This window comes from Syngnathus typhle, linkage group LG1 (genome assembly GCF_033458585.1).
Source record: "Syngnathus typhle isolate RoL2023-S1 ecotype Sweden linkage group LG1, RoL_Styp_1.0, whole genome shotgun sequence".
NCBI lineage: Eukaryota > Metazoa > Chordata > Actinopteri > Syngnathiformes > Syngnathidae > Syngnathus > Syngnathus typhle.
In genome coordinates, this window is record NC_083738.1 from 8,137,256 (window position 1) to 8,148,351 (window position 11,096).

Sequence of the window (11,096 nt, forward strand, 5' to 3'; positions counted from 1 at the left end):
TCTGCTGGTCAGTATCACTGCGCATGCGCTAGCAAACTCGATAGCAAAGAAATGTTTCGGATTTGTGTAGGGTACATTGTGACAGGCTGTCACTGACAGCAAACGAGCAGGTGATCGCGCAAGCGTTTTTTTTTTGTACCCATGTATAATGCGCACCCCAGATTTTAGGACAATAAATTAGTTAAATTTTGCGCATTATACATGGGGAAAAACGGTAAATATAAATGAACATGGTAGCCAAATGAATAGGAGCAAAAATAGACAAATGGTGATTCTAAGTTTGTTTGAATAAATACATTGGATTTACCTTCCAGGGGGGTTAAACTTTACCTACATATCTATCTTAAAGGGTCTTTAAATTCTCTCCTCGGAAGTACAGTATGCTGTTCGGCTCTACTCGTGTGCTATGTTTCTAAAGGACATTGTTATGCATCCCGAATTAAAGAGATAAAGACAAAGTAATCCTATTATTTAATGGTTCGTTCAAAGAGTGAACCTTTGATTTATTGATTTTGTATCTGGGTTTTTTGTTTTTGGGGGGGCTGGTCTAGGGGGATGATATCTTGGACAGAAGCTCTGAGCTCATCTACACTGGGGAGCTGTCATGGATCTATCAGCCATATGGGCGCAGCCAGCAGCGAGTCTTCTTCCTCTTTGATCACCAGCTGGTTCTCTGTAAGAAGGTAAAATGTCTTTTTCTTTGTTCATTTTCTTCCTTTCATTTTGATTTCTGTTTGCATGAAAACAAAGCTGATAAGGGAGAACACAAGACAGTTGTGCACTGACCACAGAGGTGCTTGAAGCCAGTGCAACTTCTTGCTTAGGCTGGAAATATACTGTAGAAGACGCACGAGCCCTCCGTTAAGTTCAAATACTCAGCACATTTCTCAAAATGTAGCTGCGGTAGTTTTGGCTTCGATGCACCGAGGCTGTGCTCCCCTGTCAGATGAATATTCATGCTTGGCTACACTCAACTATACAGGCACACAGAGACACGGGCACGAATGCAGTGAGACACTTGGATGCATTGTATTAATCATTTAGTGACCTCTACTACGAATCAATTACAGTATTTGTGCAGTGCCCCTTAAAAAAAGCTCCAAGGATATGCTGAATTACAGTTTACCATTTTTTTCCATGTATAATGCGCCCCATGTATAATACGCACCCTAAAAATGGCATGTTGATGCTGGGAAAAAGCCTGTACCCATGTATAATACAAACCCAAATTTGAACTCCTACTTAAGTCCGTAAACGTAAAATTATTTCAGAAAAAAGATCATCTTTGGGAACAACCGGATGTTATTCTGCCGGTCAGTATCACTGCGCATGCGCTAGCAAACTCGATAGCGAAGAAATGTTTCGGATTTGTGTGGGGTACATTGTGACAGCAAACGAGGAGGCGATCGAGCAAGCGTCTGATACGAGAGCATTGTGTTCGTATGGAGCGTGTTTGAAGTGAACAGCAGAGAAGAAAGCGCATCTGTAATGGCGGCCTCCGTATGACGTATATCCGGATAAAAAAAATAATAAAAAGATTGGACCCATGTATAATGCGCACCCCAGATTTTAGGACAATAAATTAGTTAAATTTTGCGCATTATACATGGAAAAAAAATGTAGTCTTTTTTTTTTTTTTTTCCGCTCGATACTTTCTCCTCCAGCATTCTAAATCCAGTGACAGGCCTCGGGGGTGTGAGCGCTCCATCTTTTCCTCTCGCATTGTTCTTATCAGGATTGTACATAGATGCAGGTTTATCTCTGCATACTCATTAGATGTTCTGCTTTTCATTTCACCCCAACTGACCTCATCATGTGACTGGATGTTGTTTGGCCCCTAAGGCTATTGTGCTGTGGCGATTACATACACAGGAGAAGTAAATCAAGTTACATTGGCTAAGGTTATTTGTGCTGGATGCACTGTTGGCATGGTCAGATTTTGGCTTCTGCCTTTTCTAAGGGGGTGAATGTGTGTGTTATATAATGGTCTGCTATATAGCGTAATTATTGATTAAAAAGGACAATTTGCAAATGTATGCAAACCGTTGTGTAGTCAAAATACAATTTAACTTCTTTTTACATACTGCCGCAGTCTAATCTTTCAAGCCTTGTTTTCGGGTAAGCCGAGTCCGATCTGGTGGCTGAATTCACTTTTAACCTAAAATGATTACAATTATTATTTACAATTGTTTTACCAGGAAATGTAAATGGGTTGCTTTGAAGACATGGTGGTACAAAGAAGATGGAGGGAAGTGTGACGTAATGCTTTGGGTGCAAAGCTGTAAATAAAGTCGATACAAAAGAAATGCAAGACTGATTGCCGAGAATACTAAGCGGTACACACAGACCAGACCCGACTGTCCCGTACAGGCCCAGAGACCCCCCATCTATTGTGGAATTCTTTGTGCTGAACAAAGGCTTTCATATGCACTGATCAGTAGAACTACCAAGCTAAATGCTCGTAATAGACCGATTATTTGCCAAGCCGATTACCGGGGCCGATATTTGGCATTTTGACGATTATCAGCATTGGGCTTTTTCATTAAACCTGAGTGATCAATTTACAACTGGGTCAGGGAGTCACCTATGGCAATTTTACTTTTTTCAGGTGCCATTTATTTGACAAAGTCAGACATTTGCTCCCTCAGTCACTACTCCTTATTTTATACAAAATCTATTTGGACCTCATTTTAACTATTGCAATGTCATATGGGGCAACACCTTTTCTAGTCACCTTATAAAACTTCCATCTCCACAAAAGAAAGTCATTAGGCCTCTGTCTTGGTCTGAGTTTAATTCTCCATCCCTCCCTCTCTTCCGCCATTTGAGTTACTCAGACTACCTGAGCTGAATGATTTTCATAATGCATGTGTCATGTTTCAAGTTGTGAACAAGAGAAACTACATACTATGCAGTCTCATCCCCATCACTAGACCCCAGCATTCCCATCAGACGCGAGTTAAAACACACATCCTAGGACAATACCGCAGATATGTGCACACCAGTATGAGTGTTGCTTGTAGGGGACCTCAGATTTGGAACAAAATGGATGAAGCCTTAAAGGTCATGCCCTCAATCTCATTGACAAAAACATCTTTTTCAAACCTATTATTTAATCCACATTTCCAAAGTTAGCAGGGTTGAGAGTGTGTATGTGTGTATAATGAGTGTCTGTCTGTCCGTCCGTATGTCTGGGCCCCGTTATAAAAGCTTATACTTACCCTTTTCCTCATGCTATTACAATCTCATGTTATATGTATATGAAAGAAAGATTTATGTGAAGAAATAATGTTTCATTCATTTGTTCATTCATTCATGTGCTTTGGAAATAAGTGATAACTTGCTTACTTTGCCAATTTTTACAAAGCTTACTGTTTTAGCCTACTTTTTTGTCAATGCCAATGTGCATGCTATAGATATAGAGAATGCATTTTTGATTTTTGGGAAGTCCACGAATATGGAATGCTGTAACACTGTGCCTGTACAAGCTTTAATGTATGGTTGAAACACTCAATACGCTCATCTTTGCCAGTGTTAAATAATGTTGATAAGTGTATTTCTTGGAAAACTGGCATCGCTCGATGTGCAAAGAGAGTGTTAGAATATTTGGGCAGCAGATGGAAAGGGTTTCTTTAGACAGACTGTCAGGGAAAACCGGAAGGTGCTTGATGACCCCTTGGCACGATTGAAAGACATGGGCACACACCACATACTTGTACCACACACAATTCATCTTTCTATGCACCTCACCAGGATCTGATACGACGGGACATTCTGTACTATAAGGGTCGTATCGACATGGATCGCTACGAGGTGCGGGACGCCATTGACGGGAGAGATGATGACTTCAACGTAAGTGTGAAGAACGCCTTCAAATTGTGCAACAAAGACTGCGACGAGATCCACATCTTCCTGGCCAAGAAGCCGGAGGAGAAGATCCGCTGGCTCAGGGCTTTCCATGAGGAGAGGAAGATGGTGCAGGAGGATGAGAAAATCGGTTAGTCATATCTTTAGACGGCATTTGCTTCACTCACAATAGCTTCAGTCATTGCTCTTATGTATGCAATACAAGATATCTGCATAACAACATTTCTGAAGGTGTACTGTTTTAGTGTATAATATAGTGTCCGCCCTGAGACTGGAAGGTTGTGGGTTCAAACCCCGGCCGGGTCATACCAAAGACTATAAAAATGGGACCCATTGCCTCCCTGGTTGGCGCTCAGCATTAAGGGTTGGAATTGGGGGGTTAGATCACCAAATGATTCTCAGGCGCGGCACCGCTGCTGCTCACTGCTCCCTTCGGGGATGGGTTAAACGCAGAGACAAATTTCACCGCGCCCAGTTGTGTGTGTGACAATCATTGGGACTTTAACTTTTTTTTTACTACAGGTTCAAACTTTTTGGTAAAACGATACATGTAAACTTTAAAGTTTTCTCCTTTTATCAATCGTGTGGATGCAGAGAAACATTTACACTGCTGTTCATCAAGTTAATCTTTTTTATTCTTTTTATTCAATCTTCTTTGATCAATCTTTTAATCTTCCGCTCATCTGTACACATTTTTAGCAGTCCAATTGTTCCATTGATTTAAACATCATCTACTTTTACTTTTCCGAGCCCAAAAATAAAATATTTTTCTTTCCAAGATCAAAAGGGACATTATTGACAAAAAACAGTGACATGGCATCATTGTCATGGCGTCACTTAAGACACCTACGTACTATGTATCCAATCAAATAGTTCCGCTCTCATATTTGTATGGTATGATCACGTGAACCTGCCTGAGTATGATGAGATGAGTTGGGACTCGTGAGTTATTCTCTTTTAAATTTTTTTTCCAATCTGTAGTCACTGCCCTTCTTTTGAGAGTATACTGTGTTGTTTAGGTTTTGAGATCTCAGAGTACCAGAAACGGCAGGCGGCCATGACAGTGAGAAAGGTGACCAAACAGAAAGGTGAGGCAACAAGAAGATATCAGGTGATTTTCATTTTCTTTTCCTCGCTGGCGTGCTCTGTCTTCTCATCGTTGTTTACTGTTTGTTCAACCTGCTTTTTCATACCTACTTTCATTAACTTTCCTTAAACATGCAAACACACATATTATACAGGGTGCCCTGGAAAAGTACCGTAGATCAAGGTGAAATTTGGGTCTTGTACGGTATTTGAGTTAAATGTCTGCTTGCTCACGTCAAGCTGATTTGCTACATGCAGTAGAGCAGCCCGTTAAGCATCAATGAAAAGACAGAAGGACTGTGTGCATGAAGTATTGAGTTTTAAAGATGACACCTGTCTTCATGGCATCTGGATCCGGTGTCACGGTTTTTCTTAACAAGCAAGCGTTTGGGTTAGGGTTTGCAACATACGTATTTTTTCAATGAAGCTAAATGTGAATTGAATACCCAGACCTTCACCATATGCCTCACAGCTGTCGCTGAAGTTTTAGGTATGATTTAAAATTTTAAATTACCTCCTGACCTTGAGGCAATTATATTTAGGAAATTGCAGAGAAAGGTGGCTTTACAAGGTGGGAACTGATGCAGGAGGGCTGAATACAATGAATGGCCCACTACAATTTTTAGATTTTTATGAACCCTACAATTTTGAAAACTATGTGTCATATTCATGCCACTTGGCAATTATAAATTACAATTTTGAAAACTGTGTATAATAGTCATTCCACTTGGCAATTATATGCTACTTTGTATCGGTCAAGCAAATAAAAGCTTAATTAAAAAAGCTGAAGTTTGTGGTTGTAAGATGTGAAAAATTTCAAGTGGGATGAATACTTCTCAAGGCACGGTGTATTCTTTATGTAAGAACTGCTTTGTTGTCTTTGTCAGAACTGAATCCACATTGAATTAATAGACGCAATTTACTTGATGTAAATAAGTCTGTTGGAACTACAAATACAGCCACCACTTGAAACCCAACAGCTTTACAACTTAGTGAAGAAAAAGAGGTGTTTTGGAGATGCTAGCGCCTGTCAGCACAAACGCTGGGACCACATGTCACAACTGCTGGTGTCATTCTTTGCATCTTAGCTACTTTAGTGTGTTAGTCTAGATGTTTTTTCTTTTTTTCCCCATGACTGTTTTTTTTTTTTCGCTACGGTCAGCGGCACAATAAGCATGATCATCCATTAAAGTATGAATTAACCAATAATCACTTCTGAATGTTCTCTCTGGCGTCAACCCTCATAGATGTCTTTTCCAAGTAAATGTGTCTGTGCTCCGTATATGTGTACATGGCTGGCACAAGGTGAAGTACTCTCTTGAATTTCAGATTCATTTATAGATTTCATCTTGAGAAAGAGGGCCATGTTGTATGGACATGGTTTGAAAATGATAAAGGTATATGCCTAAGAGTTCTCTTTAGATCTTAGCACAATAAGATGCCATGGCAACTGCTCAAATAGCATTGGGAGGTGTTGTCACTAACGTTGCCGCTGGAGCATGCAGTCGCTGCCCTGTGTGCTGATAAGCATTATCTAATGGAGTATCTCAGAGAAACAGTGTCCTCTTTCACAAATAGATCAAACTGCTGCTAAAACAGTGTTTGGCAAAATACCTGTAACAAAGCACACCCTTTCTCCAAATTTATTTTTTCTGAGATGCCATGGCAACTTTGATCTCCAAATATAGTAGTTTGTAACTACGCCAGCATACTTGTGATGCTTGTAGACTAGCTCAATGACATGGTAGAATCTAGTTAAATGCACATTAAAAAGCTTTCTGTTGGGCTCTATTTTCACCACTCTTGTGTTCCTCAAGTGGTGAGGGTGCTATTCAAACAAATATGCCGACAACGAAAACGGAGCAACAATGTCTCCTGTCCAGCATTGGATCGGATGTGATGTGTCGGTTCTCTCGTTTGCTTGCGACAGACCGTGCTTGAATAGCATCTCTCGTCTCCCTTGTGTCATCACTAATGCTGAATTCCACTTCTCATCCTCTTCAGCAGTCATCATATGATCACCTTTCAGGTTTACCATGCAGCAATGGACTCTCATTTTTTATGCGTGCGCCTGTGTGCTGTGACAGCATGAATAGGTGTTGTGTTGTCAAGCAATTCACTGACAAGACTGACTGACATTTTTTTTCTCTTTGCTTTGTGCCTACGCCGCCTCCTTGCCCCGCCCTGCCCTTGTCCCCCTTTCTGGCTTTTCTGCGCCCGCTGCTCTTCTAGGTGTAAACAGGTGCACGCCGCCCTCATATCCGCCCCCGCAGGAACCCCTCAGCGCGGGGCAGTATGAGGTAACGGAGGACATGGCACAAGGAGAGGTTTTTGAATTCAGTCAATCCAAAAGAGGCCAGGCTCCTTTCTGGCAAAATTTTAGTAGATTAGCTCCATTTAAGAAATAGAGACTCTTCTTGAAGGACCAGCTATTTTTTTCCTTAGAAGCACTAAACACTGGATGATCGTGTCACACAATGAAGAAAATACAAAAACACACTGATTTGAGACTTTCAAAGTTAAGGACCTATGTTAATATTGGGTGTGGTTGAAAGCAGCAAGAGGATTGAAGACTCACAGAATATGGCGGGGGGTAATCAGACATAACTTTTCATACTTGTTGAAAACATTCTTAGTTATCATGCTTCTCCAGCTGAGTCAACCGTCACTTGCACTCTCACTCAGATTCTGCAACACTTACCTGTATCCACACACGCGACTGATTGTCCTGGGAATCGTTTGTAGAGATTGCTGTATTACTGCTCTTTAGATCCATGGATGACACAAACCAGGAAGCGCCAGGTCGTTGTATGATTGTGTCCTAAATCTTGCTGTGCTGCTGCTATGTGAGTTGCATTCTCCGAGTAACGACAGGCCCGTGTCGATCTCAAGAAGCTCGATTCTTTTGGGCATCACCTCTCCCATCGCCAGTTGCAGACCATTTAGGCGCATTTGAATCTGCTCTCTACTCACTCTGTAGTAGCCCTCTCGTCACGGCCTCTCTTTGTCATCTCGCCGTCGTTATCTCTTTGCTCACCTGCTCAGCCTATATGAGTCAGAGGAAGCTTTTCAATCGGTCAGAAACCTGCCAGCGGCTGTCACATGACGGCTCCGGGAACAAATCAATAGCGGGCACGTCAGAATTATAGTGTATTACCATTCTTTCACCAAGCAGTTTTGACAGGGTATTCATATCCCATCACGCAGAAGGTCAAGGGCTGTGGGTGGTGGGGAGCTTGCCGCTCAGATGAACCTGCTGGGAGCACGAGATAGGCAGGCTACGCTCCAGCCGCATAGCACCAGAGCCCCTCCCCTCTTTCCCCAGAGACCACCCCTGTAGCACTGTGCTGGCAGCTCACGGACTGTTTGGAAAGAGCAAGGTCCACCTCTGGAAATGCACTGACAGCAAGCAGTGAGGTTGATCTTTAAAAGGTCTGTTTTTTCTGTCAGCTGAGAATTTTTTGGCAAAAGATTGATTTGCACAAATGGGTGTCGTAAAATAAGGTAGACCTCTTACCGCCGCGAGTAGATCGAACCGTCTGACGTTAACAAAGGAGGGGAAAAGAAGTGCAATGCAAATATGGCAGCACAAAGATGGCTATAAGGAGGTGTAGCACAGAGGCGTTTTCTGATTGCGATTCATCCATCTCCACAGATTAGAATCTTGGCATTTCCCTTCCATGGTGTTGTTTATCCAGATCTGATCCATGTTCTGGCGCGGCGCTTCACACTGTTTACAGAAAGACTGCTGCCTGATCAGATGGATTTGTTTAACCCACAAAGAACGAGATGCTTCTTCAGCAGAGCGGTTCGAAAAGCAGATCTTGAGAATGCTTATCTTGTCGCTAAACTTTGGAGTGTAAGCAAAACATCTGGCCACGCTTTGTGAGCATCTTTTGACTCCATCTCACGTTGGATTCAGTGAACAGCATATCTTCCCATCCGAGCAATGTGCCATCACTACTCTGTTCCTCAATAAGAAAGTGCGATACAGCCAAGCCTTACAACTTACTTAAATGTGTCTGTTGTAGGATGTGTGTAAAGAAAGTTGCAACACAGACAAGTAGTGTCTCGCCCAGTTTGATAGTTCTGGAAGATAATTCCCTTCACCAACAACATAGGGTTCCTTGAGCATGCTAACCTCAGGTCCAGTGCTGCGCCCACCCAACGACCCACCCACCCCACCTCGTCACCCCCGCAGATGCAAACGCACACAGAGACACACAATCATGCGCACTTACTGGCCCGTTGTGCTGCGGAGAAGAGAGATGCTATCTAACAGTGCCTTCCAGCATTCCACTAGTGATTATCTATTCCGTTTCACAGGCAGATTTGAATTTGTCATGTATTATCCCTTTGGTGTGGGACTTGCAACGGTCTCTTCCTTCCTCTCGCATGAGATCCACTCCAACAGATCTCTTCCACACGATTTGTTTTGTGCGCACAGCACGCTCAAAACACTTATTTTGTTACTATGTCACATTTACATAGCTGCAGTTATCTTGCACAAAGATAAGTTATTCTGATTTCAGATACAGTATATAGAAATGACAGTGTTATTGTCGAACAAGAATTTGTTTGGAATATAGTATATTAGAAATCCTTAGTTTTGCTTAGTCGAGTTAGAGTATACCATTCGAAGAATATTATAAGCAATGAGTTATGAATTAAATAAGAAAAAAAAGTCATCTATTTTAACTTTATCAGCTACACACTGTAAATACTGTAAAAAGGACAGATCATATATTTGGATATTGGTATTTTGCGTTGGAGACGAATGTTGTTCCAGTTCTAGCGTATGGTAGAGCTCAGTACCAGGTAAATGCATGCTTGTGGCATCCAATACTTTGCATGAGACTTAAAACAACTCTTTACGGTTTGTTTAGTTTCATTTCGCCTCCGACGGGATTTTTTTCCGCCGTGACGCATTCAGTTGTGCACCCACTGCCATCTCACCGGAGAGGGATTTCTGGTCCCTAGCCACCGCTGTCTCCTGCTCGTGTTACGTTTCTGCTTGTAGCCTTTGTTCCTATTCCATGCCAGGAAGAAGAAAGGGACTTATCCCCACGCAGAGTCAGAGTGAGCTCCTGATCGATCAAATGAAAGGCATTGGCATTCTCTTTGCCAAATATGAGACGTTTTCTCTTTTTTAATCCAATCGACACTGGCGTAGCTCTCTTCGCTGGTTATTTATGGACACCAGTAACTGCTGAACATCAGATATGAGGCAAAACGGGTATAGTTTTTTTATGATATCGATATAAGAGTTAGCACTGATCATAGGTGTGGTGTATAGATTTTTAGTCCAGCAGAAGAGCCGAACGCCCAAGAACTCTGTGGGGATGTGCTAAAAATAATCCTAATCCTGAAGACACACAAGGAGTACAGTACTTCATTACAATGCATATCACGCTCTGAAGTATAACAACGTGACAGTAAAGATTTTCTCACTTGTGTTGATTTAATTAGTAGCCAGTGTTAAATGTTATAATTTGGGGGCTAAATTGGTCAACAATCTTATATGGTAAACATTCTTATCTTTAGTGCTGATGAAGATCGTTTTAAATCCTGTTTGTTATCCAGTCATGAACTTAGACAGCCAAGTTAGCGAACAGGAGACTGCTTTCAGTCCAACCCCCCCCCCCCCCCCCCCTTTTTATTCCAACATGTATACAAAGCACTCATGTGGAGCACGGCGACATTACCACGAGAGATATCCTTGGTTGCATACGAACAGTCAGGGTACAACAGAGTCCAATGAGCCATATTAGGTGTGGTTTTTAATGACAGCAATGTGAGCGGAAGACTGGCGTCCCACTTTTACAAACACACTTGTCATTGTATAATACCATCTAGCCCAAGGTCGAAGTTTTGCCTACCGCTGAAAATTATTAACTCACTACCCCAAATCCTTGTCTCCATATGCAAACATTTGTCATTTATGTTCTTGCTGGCAATTTGAGTTTGATTATTTGATGTAGAAATGAAAAATAATGCCTATTCAATTCAGAAACTGTGAATGGGAGAGTGGAGATGTCAACTGTATGTACATTATATGTTTTGGTGTATTCAGAAGCACTGGGAATATGTTGTACTTCGCTGTAAAAAAAAAAAAAAAGGAATAAAAATGAATCCATATCTGA

General features: G+C 41.7%; 1 protein-coding gene across 11 annotated transcripts in view; it reads left to right on the top strand.

The window, feature by feature from the left end:
- Nucleotides 1–11,096, top strand: part of LOC133151921 (rho guanine nucleotide exchange factor 9) — a 50,709-nt gene extending 39,613 nt beyond the window's left edge. For 10 of the 11 annotated variants that reach the window (XM_061275338.1, XM_061275360.1, XM_061275343.1 and 7 more), the window contains 4 exons: nucleotides 552–683; nucleotides 3,754–3,997; nucleotides 4,887–4,955; nucleotides 7,186–11,096. In XM_061275338.1, coding sequence (XP_061131322.1) covers nucleotides 552–683; nucleotides 3,754–3,997; nucleotides 4,887–4,955; nucleotides 7,186–7,361 — 621 coding nt within the window. In that variant the 3' untranslated portion in view covers nucleotides 7,362–11,096. Of the gene's footprint in view, nucleotides 1–551; nucleotides 684–3,753; nucleotides 3,998–4,886; nucleotides 4,979–7,185 lie in introns of all 11 variants that reach the window. The other variant, XM_061275351.1, reaches the window with a different exon arrangement.